Source organism: Vespula vulgaris, chromosome 1, assembly GCF_905475345.1.
Source record: "Vespula vulgaris chromosome 1, iyVesVulg1.1, whole genome shotgun sequence".
NCBI lineage: Eukaryota > Metazoa > Arthropoda > Insecta > Hymenoptera > Vespidae > Vespula > Vespula vulgaris.
The window spans coordinates 11,033,090-11,047,205 of NC_066586.1; the positions used below are offsets into that span (position 1 = coordinate 11,033,090).

General features: G+C 29.3%; 1 protein-coding gene across 5 annotated transcripts in view; it reads right to left on the minus strand.

Annotated features, from left to right (window-relative positions):
* The window catches only part of LOC127065177 (uncharacterized), a 44,647-nt gene that overhangs the window by 3,916 nt on the left and 26,615 nt on the right, over nt 1-14,116 (minus strand). For all 5 annotated transcript variants that reach the window (XM_050997210.1, XM_050997196.1, XM_050997199.1 and 2 more), the window contains one exon: nt 14-274. In XM_050997210.1, coding sequence (XP_050853167.1) covers nt 14-274 — 261 coding nt within the window. The remainder of the gene's footprint in view (nt 1-13; nt 275-14,116) is intronic.

A 14,116-nucleotide genomic window follows, 5' to 3' on the forward strand; every position in this document is an offset into this window, starting at 1 on the left:
TTTTAAATATTACCTGTGACTTGAGTCCACGAAAGAACGTCTCCAATTGTTCGCGTTCCATTTGGCTGACCGGATCCAATCGTGATTCGTCGCTGTTTTCGGAGCTGTCGCTTCCTTCGTAGCTGGAAGTAGCGGAAGTATCGGCCTCACCGGTCGATGACAATCGTCTTCTGGTTGTACCACTATATTCGCTATAGTACGATGAACTATGTAAAGAAAGATTCGATTGTAGTGCAGGACAAGAGGACGCATAGACTGGTCCGTTCATTTTGCCCTAAAAAAGAAAAAAAAAAAACGAAATAATATTAGATCTTACAGTTTTTCTTCCTAGCATTGTTTTACATTATTTAATTGATTGCTTGTATTTCAATATCGATTTCTCGAAACAGTTTTGATAAGGAAATATTATTTTATATATCTCTTATATTTTATAAATATATTATGTTTTATATAGGATTAATATCTCTCAGGAATTTAGAATTTCAACAATTTTCCGCTTATCTAGTGTCTAAGCCCGTTAAATCGAATATGTCCGATGAATTACATTCAGCTAAATATCACAAATCAAACGGTGAAAAGACCTCGAACATACGTTATTCGGGCGAACGTTAAATCCTATTTGAACGGAATCGAATGGTTAGAGTTTATAGCGTATAAATGAGCGAGTCGGCTTTTCTTCACGTTCAAATGCGTTTTAATGGTCGCAGCGACTCCACTCCATTTATCATCCTCTTATCTTCTCTCTTTCCATCAATATGACATCGAAATCAAATCGATAGGTAAGCTATAACAAAATATTACGCTCGATTTCGTCTAAAAGCGAGGGGACTTTTGTATGATCGAGAAATAGTCGCTCTTTTTTCGTGTGTATTTACGCTTATGTACGAAAGCTCATCGATTTTATGAAAGCCCCGGTCTGAAGTTTAGATTCTTCTATAAATAGTTCAGCAGTCTTTGTATGTCGAGTCATTTCCTTTCGATTTTATCCTCGAATGTTATACGAGTTGAACTTTACGATTAAAGAGGAGAATCTATTAAAGAAAATAGTTGTTACCTATAAGTATGATAGAGTATATATATATATACTCTATATTATATATATACACAAATACACATATTATATAATAAATATTAAGTAAAAAAATATTTCATAAAGATTAAATCCCATTAGAATAAAAATTTCTTGGGAAGTCATAAAAATGATTTCGTACATAAATATATCATTAGTTGTAATGAAAGTCTTTCTTAATAAGATTTCATTTGCAATAATTATGTATAGAATAAGAGAAAATATAAAATAGGAGAAATACAAAGAACAGAGAAATAAAAATAGAAAGAGAGAAAGAGAAACTGTTTTAATCCCATCGATTTTTCTAATCTTTCCTTCGTTTTTTTCTCTTTTTTAATTGACCTCGGTGGTGCAAAGAACTGGGTCGTCGACTTTGATGTTGTGACGCAAGAGATACAAGCAACTTCGTAAAAGAACTAATCAGTCAATGGCGTACCGACAACGACCCACTTAACCTGAACGAGAAAAGCCCATCTTCCGATGGCCTTAATTTGATCTCACTGCTTATAATCACCTACATACATGATAAATTAATAGGTGTCCGCTTGTAAACGAACACCACTGTGTTTAAATGAGGGGAGGATGAATCAGAGTTTCGATGGAAGCCACCAAAGTGTGTAAAAGGCCATTATCGTACTCTTTGAACATTTTCGCTCCAATTCATATCTTTTTCGATAAATCGATCGTAGTTTATAAATTATCGTAAACACCGAGTTCACTTAAATATTAATAGAAATAACGATCATCAGCTTATCTTGATCTCCTAATCAGTAAAAACGATATTCGACGATGAGTTCGAGAGAAGCAAACGATCTTTATGCCTTTCCTTGTGTTTATCGATGACAACGATTATAGCTGATGCATAAATCTCTCCGGCGACTGAACTTTCCTTTTTGCATTCACGACCATGCGTCATCTGTGATACGCTGATCTCACTTTTATCCAATGATCTTTCCAGGAAGTTACTTTAACGAGATTGTTATAATGATTTGTTCTATAAAAAGAAAATACAAACGTTGGATGAGCCTTTAAGTTGATTTAAAAATTGGTTTTTAATTAAAAAAAAAAAAAGAGAGAAAAAGATCATAGATATTTTAGAAAATCGAATGAAGGTATCTCTTTCTCTCTCTCTCTCTCTCTCTCTCTCTCTCTCTTTCTCTCTCTCACTTTATTTCGGTCATATTTAAAACGTAGCTAACTTCGTATCAAAAAATGCATCCCGATGATATCAATAACTTGGATAGACATTTTTCCCGCCCGGATGTATCGTCCTTTGAAAAATGAAATCGATAAGGGTGGATTCTCTCTTAGTGATACACAATAGGCCCACATACGTTATAAATGATCTCACGCTATAGATCTTCTACCAAAGGATTTACTATCGGTATATCAGTTCGTTATAACAATAGTAATTGAAACGCGATAGCTATCGATCGGGATCAGAAATCTACACCGGAAGTGTATCATTCGCATTTTGTCGCGTTTAAGAAGAATACAAAATTATTATCCAAAGAGCGATAAACCTTTATTATGCAGTTTGATCTTTGGTAAATCGAAGATAATCGAAGTAATACGAATTAGAGTGAAAAAATATGAATTTACAATTAATATTAAATAATTATTTTTCTTATTATTGCATTGAATTATACATATTTTTTTGGCATTGTAATAATTATTAGCAAATCTGAAATAATTACTTTAATTATTACAATTTTAAATACAACGATTTCTGTATATTATTATTGCAATAATTACAATGGAGTTTTACAATATGCGATATTAATGTATAGAATTTCATTTACAGTATAATTTTGAATTTGAAGTAACAATATTTAAAATATTACTTTTCTAATAGCGCCGATATAATTATTACAACGTTCATTATATTTAATATATTAATATTTTTAATATCAACATATTCACAATTATTAAAACCATCATTGAGCGTAATAAAATAGTTATAATTTCTCATATATATTTATACAAATATATGAAGATATTTAACATACATAAATACATACATACATACATATGTATATACAAACAATATGTTTAGATTTTCATATCGTAATATTCAGGAGATGGAATCGATAGTTAGTATCAGATACGCTCTACTTATCGTTCGATTCATAACGAGCTTCCTAACGAATATATTCGTGTACAGACGTTTTTATGTATTGTAGGCGGCATATGTAATCACATCGAGTGTATATAGCGGAAAACTGTAATCGATAACGTTTCGCGATGCACGATAAATGAGCTAGCGACATCGTCATACCCGAGTAGTTAGACAAATTACAGATTCGTAGATGGTCGTCTAAGTACTTACAATGTTCGAGTTAGTAGTAACTAGAAAGCTTCTAAATAGCTCAAGAATTTCTTTCTACTCGCGAGTAGGAAATTTCTATACAGCAGACAGTCAGGATTTTATGGTCCGCCAAACGGAAAAGAATATGAAACGGATTTCCTTGTTGGTTGTACTATATTTTTTATTACTAATACTGATTATATATTGCGACTTTGATCATTTTATTTCTTTTATATTAACTGCTGGAATAACCTATTTATATGTATTTTTGATTCCTGAGTTTGTTCAATAATATTCAATAATATTTAAGTTTTCCTTTCTTTTTTTTCAAATCAAATATGCTACGATTCTTTAAAGATATATAATGGAATTGAATATAATCGTAAACGCACGATTTTCCATGTTTTTGTAGATATTCTGTTATTTTGTGAGATTACGATTATCTTCGAAGATTTCCAAAGTTGTCAAATCCTAATATCTTATTTAATTCGCATATATCACTTTACTGTTACTTTATATATTATTAATAAAAAAAATTGATTAGAAAACAATTTTAGAAATGATAAATAAATAAAAATAAATAATTTTTATATGTGAAGTTAATTTAGATATAAGAAAATAAATCGATTGCACATGCACGATGGAAATCGTAATTGTTTCAATGATTTGAATTGGTGCGATAAAGGTTCAGTTGAACCTTACCAAGCTTGCAACGGAAGCTATATTATTTTTGTAATTACAAGTAATTAGTATATATTTTTTTTATAGCGTACATTTTCTGTTAATATTTCGATCAATTTCTGAAAACACGATTTTGATGGTGTATTGTTAAAAAATCGTGGTGACATCACAAAAAATTATTCGCGAAAATAAAATTGATGTCCCTTTTATTTATATTTTTTATCGGACTTTCCAATTATTTATTTTGATGGTTTGAACCGATAGATTATTCATTTTTACAGTTTATTTTCTCGTATATCCTATTTAAATTGTCATATTTTTCGATTTGTAAGTCAAAATATTACAAATTCTATTAGCATGCATATGTTCAGTGGCGCCATTTTTGCAAATGGTGGGACCGTCAATTGTTTCATTGGTCGCTACGACGCCATTTTTTTTCTATTGACGTCAAAGACCTGCACGTCGTTCTAATTACAGGTAATTAGTATATTTTTTTCCAATGTACCATTTTCAATTTACCATTCTTAATACATCAATCGATTGTCAAACGTCGGATTTTCACAAGTCGTGGCAAAGTATTTAAAAAATATTAATGAAAGTAATATTCTAATATGTTTCTTAATTACTAATGAAAATATCGGCAGTTGTTAATATTTTTTCTTGAATTTTCAAGTCTTATCTTTGCAATACCATTAATCTACATGTGTTTTAAGACTATTTATTATTTAATTAATCTCGAAAATTTTAATTTTATATAATATTTTATTTTTATATGTATCATATATATATGTATGTATGTATATATATATACATATATACATACGATAACGACGACATATATACAAAAATCAATTTTATTCCATACTAATAATAATATTTTATTTTTTCGGATTTCATCGTATTCTACAAATCGACAGATTTTAACACTAAGTACGTATGTACGATTATCGTTGTTTATTCGTAGTTGTGGTACACTATACATCCAGATAAGTGTTTCAAAGTTAAAGATAATGAACGGGGAGCGAGGCGAGGTTCAGTTGGATACAACATGGACTTGTAGTTAACCCATTATGAACAACCCGCATGGCACACTCCGACCAAAAGTTCTGAGAGACATTCAGTATTACCAGTTGCAATGGTGAGTTCATCAAAAGAGAAACTAGTTGTAGTAGCTATATTTTGTGCAAAACAGGAAAAGCAGGAGAAGTGTATCTCGCGGAAACACAGAAAATATTTAAAAAGAGCATGAAATATTTAAAAAGAGAAGTGATTATGGCGAATTCATCATCCATTTTAGGATTTATTAAAAGATTATTATTAATAATTATTTGTTTATTCCGCTTGATAATTTTGTAATTCGTATTCATTTACAAGGTCGACAATTTTTTTTATTTCTACTTGGTTTAGTAAGGAAAAGATTCTCAGTGGTTTCTTTATAATTTTGAAAAAAACAGTCAAAGTATTAGTTACACCACTGTCTTTATAGGACTTGTTCTTTTTATTTTGGAAGTAAACTTGTGCTACCGAAGCATGAGTGATTTCTTTGCCTTTACTCTTTTTAGTCAGACTACGGCCTATTACTTTAGAGGAAGCTTTTCGTTGGTGAAGTATTCTTTGTTGGGGTTGTTAAATACGTTGTTGTGGTTCTTGTGCAATTTTCATTCTTTTCTTAACGCCATTAATATTGACGTCTGATTTATCTATCGAAACTGTTTGATAACAAAATCATTGCTCTCTTCAGAATCAAGTATTATGTTTGTAATCTGATTTCTTTCTCTCATTATATGGACGTAAAACGATGTTATATTTTCAAACAGTTTTCGTTTAACTGTCTAAACATAGTTTTTCTCTTTCTGTATGCTTTTCGAAAATGATCTTGAAAAGCAATCCATTTCTTTCTGTAGATTATAGCTGAAAGAAAAAGGTCAAAATTAAACATATTAAACTTTCAAAATAGTATATATTACACGTTCTTAAATAATTTATGAACCCGTTCAAAGCAGCACTTAATATAGTTAAAATATAATAAATATATATTATAGTATAATTGTATAATTACACTGTAAAATATTTACCTCTCAAAGAATTGAATTTTTCTGAAAATTTTGTTGCCATGCGTTGTCTTCTTCGCTGTACTGATTTTACGAGAAGTTCACTTGTGCTATATTGTAATAAAATTAAAACACAGCAGCAGAGAAAAAGAAGATCACCTCCACGTGGTTAAAGACGTACTAGTCGCTCGAAGCGAACGGAAATAATGTTACTCGGAGCATTTTGGTCGTTTCGTTCCTGTGTCGACCTGTGCCATAGTGAGTTACAATCCGTTTAAATCAATGCAAAGTAATGCCGCGTTCCCACGAGAGCGTGAACCACGAAGGTGAATTACACTTTTGTGAACTACGACTTGTGTGAGCATGCTATCGTGAAAATTACCTGCGACGTTAATACCTTCACGATTCAATTGTGACTAAAGATCAAACCGGTTTGAATTTTAGTCGTGGCAATAGCACGCGTGGTACAGAATATCTACGCAGCGTGTATTAAAATTGAACGACAATGATAATTTTCAGTTTTTGGTTTTGTATCAAACGAACCAGTACTTTATAACCCGACATTGAACGAATATAGGGATCGTGATATACGAGTAGCAGCAACAATTCAATGAATTTCGAAGACTTTGAATACAAATGGTATTAGAACAAAAAAAAGTAATTTAAAAATCTTTAAACTTGAGAAGTTCGTATGTTAAGAATTAAAGGCTAGGAAAATCTATAAATGAAATAATAGATACTACTAGTAAAATATACTGTAGTTTACGAAGATAATTTTATTCATCCTTTTCTACAATGAAGAGAAACTATTATTATTATATCTTAATATTTGATATTTATGAGTACTTTCAAGAGAGATTAATTATGCATATATTAATATAAATAATATCTTTCTTTGGTGAAATAAGTAATATTTTTAGTTAATATTTAATTTAATTAATATTTGATGTTCCCATGTTCTTTTACCATTGAAATAGTAACATTTTCCATATTTATTTTGTTTCAAAGTTTGCATGTCTGTTATACATGGATGGCAAATTTTATAAAACATTACTTTTAAATGGATTTCATGAGCTAAAAAAATATGATGGTTCTATTCTTCGTTTATTCAATTAGGTCACTAGGTATGCACTATAGATTGATTTTTCTCAGCCAAGTTATACAGAAACAACTTTGTCCATTGTTTTTAGTTTCAATAGAACTGAATTTTCAAAAATTTTAAATTTACTACCAAGCATACCAAACGCGTTTTCCGATTTTGCATGCTCTGAAAAGTCTGTAACTATAAATCCTCTCTTTTCCTAATAAATTGCATCGACTGTAAATTTTTATGAAATATTTTTTTGGCAGATATAGGTCATCTCTTGCAATGATTAAATTGTGGCTACAGTAAAAGCATCGATATCTAAAGTAGCATTGGTATAATAAACTATTTTTAAATATGCCTTCGTATGATCTCCTTCCTTTAGCTCCAACGTCGGTATACCGAAAGCAATAATTACTATCAAGCAAAGCAAGCAATACGATATCGTAACTGTTCTTAATATTGCGATGGCCTGAGCCACTTCTTAGAAGAGATTTTATGACGATATATTTTTCATCGAGAGTTCCTATACATTCTGGAAAATCCTAATGCATGTTGAATCTATATTCAATGTTTTTCAAATTTTCTTGTATCATTAATACTTAAAAAAATTATTTGTGTTCTCATATGTTGCAAAGAAATAATACTGAAATTGAAGTTAATCAAGAAATAAATGCAGAACAAGTGATAATAGTTATTATTGTTAATGATGAGAGTTTTTCCACACAAGAAAGAAAAAAAAAAGTTCAGCAAAGATTTAATCTTTATATACTATACTTTAAATAAACTCCAATATGAGCAGAATAAATTGTAGAAAAGAAGAATAACCACGATCATTTCGGCAAATATATATTTGAATGTTGTTATTACGAATCGGATCTTCAAATGCTATGCAATTGTAACAACAAATTATAATTCTGTAGGTAAACAGAACGAGTAAACCGACTAGTGATATAATAATCAATATAGTAACTCATCTGTACCAAGTAGATACTGCATTTATTTATCTTCGAATGAATTTTATCTTTAATTAATCTTTAATTTATAGCTAATTTATAAATTTTTCAGAAAATAATTATATTTCCTTCTTTATAATTGTAATGCCAATACATATGTATATAATATTACTTAAAATGTAATACATAATAGAATTTGTTTAGTTATATAATTTATTATTTAAATAATAACAAAAATAATAACATTAACGATAACGATAACAATAACAATAATAATAATAATTAATTTTTTATTTACTTTGATAAATTTCTTGAAGTAAAACATAACTGGCTTCACAAGTATATATGGAAGAAATTTGCTTAATTATCCTTTCTAAAATGCGGAAAGAATATTTTAAACTTTTAAAAGATAAAAGAATTATTAGAAAAATTAAGAAATTAATAATTAAATAAAAGAAATTAATAAAATTAAATAAAAGAATTATCAGAAAGATTAATAATTAATAATTATAGAAAGATTAAAAGAATTTCCTATTGTCAAATAACACAATATTACTGTTGATTTTGATTTGCCACTTACTGCTGGCCATATTAAATAAATTTGCAAATCATATTTTTGTCAACCGTAATAAATATTTAAAATCATTAGAATAATGATTTTTAAGTTTCTTTTTATATAAATTTAGAATCTCCCAAAATTCGAAAGTGTAATATCAACTATCTGACTCAGCACCGCTATTTTTTGCGTTTCTTTTTGTTCAGTTTCTAGTAAACAAATAATTTAATGAGTAAAAATAGAATAAATTACCTGACAATTCACAGAAATTATTATGTTCATGACCACAATTCGATTTACTCTGTCGTCAATTCAAAATTACACGTATATAGTTCACACTTTCCATTAACAAGCATAAAAATAACTGAACTGAGCACGACAGCGTGATTCAAGTTCGTGGTTCACGCCTTGTGGGTATATAGTAGCATAAAGTAGCCGGTGCCATGCTGTGTTGTGTCGTATTGTGCTGAGTCGTACTGTTCGTTCATAACGGGTTCCCTCCTTTAAGCTTAATATATCTATCAGCATATGTGAAAGAACATTTGATTGTTTTATCTTGATTGAAGTTTCAGAAAATTTATCTTCTAGCGGCAATGCAAACAAAAACTATCGAGAATCGTATTCCCTGAGACTAATGGAATATTTCCTCCATCTCACTTCAATTATAATACGATCTTTACAAGAGAAAAGATCGCTTGATTTTTTTGTAGGACATATATAATACCTAATAATTATATAATATAATATAATATAATATAATTACTAATTAATATTTTATCAATATATATGTGTGTGTGTGTGTGTGTGTGTGTGTGTGTAATATATATAGATTATATATATTATCTATATTTATTTTAATACAATGTTCAACGATAAAATATTAATAAGTCTTTGAAAAACTTCTTAATCAGTAATTTATAATAAATTCAAATCTTTTTAACATTCATCATTTTGAGGACAAGATCCAAAAGATCCAGATCATATAAACTCATTGGTTGTAATTGTGATATAAAAATATAAAATTCTTTTGTAAATTTACTAATCGATTGTACATTTTTTTCATAAAATATATCTTGCATGTTTATTAATAGCTTAGATCAGACACTTCTTGTCCGTAGCTGATAGTATTAGAAATTATTAACACCATTTTATAGTTTAAAGTTTACGTTATTAGTTTATAGTAATTAAAATTATTTTATAGCTTATTCAATTCATTAGGAAATTTATTTATTTTTTATGCATTTATTATAAGTGAAAAATATAATATTATTAATTAATTAGGACAGTCACTTTTAAGAAGGATTCATCCCCAAGGATATTTTAATATAATATAAGTATAAAGTTAATTTTTGTTATATTAAAAATTAATTCTTTCGAAATTAGAATCATTTCAAAATATTAAACTTTATTAAACTTAAAGACAATATAAAGATAATATTAATCTTTTCTGTTTCGAAAATAGAACTAAATAGAATGATTAATCATAGGGTTAAATCATAAGTGAATCTTTTTTTACCTGACAATTATCAATTACTAATTGATTAATCTTCGTTTCTTCGCTCTATGTTTACTGCGTTTATGCGTGTGATTAAGTGTTACTCGCATGGGTGAACATCAGGTAGTAAAATCACTTTTTTCAGCGAATGTCAGTCTGCGATCATATACGATATACATTCAATTTCTGTCTGTGTATGTGTTATTATGTCGTGAATTATACATCGGTATGCGAAATTTCTAATTATATAAATGTGTACGAATAGCATACGACATACAAAGTATATAATCGTTTTTAATACTATATAGAGCTATTATATTATAATAAAATATTCGTATACTACTGGTATGATTATATATTAGTAAATACTAGTACTTATTTTGAAAGTAGTTTATTACATAATGGTCATTAATACTTGAGAGTCAATTACAACAAATTGATATGTATGCCTAGTTAATTAAGATATTTAATCAAGTACGTAATTAATTAGGGTGACGTAGGTGGGTCATATTCCCCTAAGTTTACTTTTGCACTTTGATGGTATACGTGAGAATCATGGAGTGTATATGTGCGTGTGTGTGTGTTAAAATGTATCTTTTTTCTTTTTTAAATATAGGGGTAGGTAGACAGGCAACATATTTCTTGTTCGAATATGATTTTAGTTATATGTAGATGAAACCAGACAAGGCTCTGAGTCATATATTTTCCATTTGGGAATGGAAAATTTTGCCTCTGGTTATTTGTAGAATGGTTGTAAATTTTACATTTTCCAACATGTGTATTTCCTATACGTTGTTATTACCTTGCTGTCTTGCATCTTATAAATGATATCAAAACACATGATTTTTATTTTTTCTCCGAGATGTTTAAATAAAATTTGTCATATTTAAACACGTTTAACGCGTATTAAATATATTAATATTTTGTGCATCAGCAATTTATACAATACATTATTGGCTATATCTGATTAAAGTTCGGATGTTATGAAATATAAATAATTCTTTAAAAATAATTTTTTGTGCTTTTAAATGCTAATGTAATAACTTTATCGATTAAAGCAAATATAAACCAATCTTTTATTTTTATTTTTTTGTTAATAATAAAAAAAGAACAGAAAACTAGCAATAAGCGCAATCAAGGATATTTGTCATTTAACGTTGACATCGTCATTCGATACGTTGTACTTATTCATTTCGACATATTACAATAGTTATGTCATTTGATTAGAAACGAAACTTCGTATAAAAATTCTACTCTTAGTCGTCGACAAAAAGACTGAATCTATTACGGCCAGTTCTAGGAAATCGATATTATTTGCGATTTATCAAATGCAGATGAAAGAAATATTATCCATTTAATGATTGCATACTTCGTTGTTTTCAAAAATATTTCTTTGTTTTTAATATTACATGAATATCGCTACAAATCACTTCCGATCGCTACTATTTTTAACTTTTATTTTCAAAATGCACAAAATATTTTTTATATTAAAAATATTTTTGAATATTAAATCTTGCTACATATTTTCTTTTAATAATAATTACAGATTTGACAATAATTATTAATATCATAGAATAATAATAATTAATGTAAAAATAGGACAATAGATTCACAGTTTGCAGCTGCATTTGAAGATAGTGCTATCGCGCTAGCAGGATGCATTTTGGTGCGATTAGGAAACATCGTCTGTCAAGTTGAACATACTCGGTAAATTAATGGCTCGAAAAGCCATCCCTCGTTGGAATGTGGCAAATACGTTGGTAACATAACGTTGCATAGCACTATGGTAATCGTAAATGAGGAAGCATGCAAATGAACAAGAATTCTAAATGAATTTTCTTGTACTTTCCTTCTGCATGTATCTTTCGTTTTCTTCAGATAGAAAACAAGATGCCTTGTTACGACGTTGTTGAATACTTTTCTTGCTCATGATTAGTCAACCCGAGTTAGTATCGTAACTGACGGACCTAAACGATGGGCATTATATATTCATCGTCAAATAAATAAATATTTTATTACTATAACTGTTTCTTAAAGACTTTTTAACGTGTCCCGATCGTCTAGTAGATCGTAAGCGTTTAAATAAGCACATACACATTTGTTACTTTAAATTATTTTCTTCATTTCTTCATCATTTCTTGTAAAAGTCGTTGTTTAACGAGAAACGTTATTACGTTAATGGGAAATAAAAATTAAGTGTCAATAAAAAGAGAAATGAAAGAAGTCTTCGATGACTCAAAAACTTTTCTTTCGAAACGATATTGAAATACAGTATAATATAGATCGGTGTACTGACATATTATCATTATAATCTGTTCCATGGAAATTAATTATTTTGTTATTATGTTACAGGAATTCAACATGTTATGGCATATATTTAGTTTTTAATAAATTAAAAATACCGACAAGTTCTGTTCACTTTACTTACAAGTTTCTTATACACATATAATATAATATATGATATACAATATATAATATATAATAATTAATATATATTTATTATTAACATATATATATTAATATTACATATATACATATATACATACATATATATAACGAATAGAACTTTTTGGTAGCCCAAATAAATCTTTCTTTGACAATTTTCTTTCAATGATTATTATTTCTCTAATAAAAAATAATCCAAAAATAAGTTCACACAAAGTGCGGTGTATTATCAGTAACTTCGTGTAGTCCATAGGCAAAGGCCCTTTGATCTCGACACCCTTCCGACAAAATCTCTCTTTCTCTCCCTCTCCCTATCTCTATCTCTCTCTTTCTTTCTGCCGTTTCTTCTTTTTCTATACCTTCTGAAGTTATTCTTTCACCTCTTCCTTCCTCTCACAGTTTCTTTCCTTTCTCAAGGCACGTCGTATTTCGTGACGGGACAATAAACACGAATACGAACGACGCGATCTATCGACACGACACGAATCTTGCTATCCGTTGTCTCTCTCTCTCTTTCTCTCTCTCTCTCTCTCGCTCTCTCTCTCTCTCTCTCTCTCTCTCTCTTATTCTCTCCTTCTCTTTTCTCCTACTTTTCTCTTTATACTTAGGCCCTTCAAACGTCGCATTGTATATTCAACGTTAGTACCGTGTTTACGCTATTACACGGCGTATACATTATATCTTGGGAACGTTACGCAGTTGGTAGTGCATATACAATACATACATACATACACATACACGCAAATACACATACGTACGTACACACACACATTCATAAGTCAAACGTTTGTCGAAGCACGCACGTGGTGTCCCATCGTTGTTGCACTTATCCCAAGGATTACCGTTCTCCGGTGCAACGACCGACGAGAGAAGAATAGTACGCGTGACGATGCAGGAAACTCCGAGGTTCCAGGTTGTTAAGCGGCCTATGACCTTGAGAGACCCGTGTACGAGAAAGGTACACGGGCTTTTCGTGGACGACGATGATTTCAAAGCAGACGTTCCGTGACGTCTTCCGCTAGAAGAAAGTTTTCTCTGGCACAGAAGTGAAATCGATCGGTAAGATATGTTAGAAAAAGTTGCCGAATATATAGGTCCTATTTCGTTTTATAAATTATACATCAGCAATTTTTTTTTCCTACTGCTGAATATAATATAGTATTATAACACAATTTTGGAATTTATACTTAACGCGTTCGTTTTCCATGCAATTAGCTTATCATATATAAATTATCTTGTATTATATATATGTATTGTTGTTAAAGCCTACTTTTACATATATAATATAACAGCAATGTATGCGAATATATTAAATAATGTAAGAAAAATGAGAACATAATTATTTTTTTGTTATTTCAACGAGCACGAAAGAAAATACTATCGAGCGTATAAAACGCTAATTATAGATTTATGAAGTTTGTAAAGAGGAATATTGAACATATTTAAAATTTATTATTGTCTCTCAACTGTG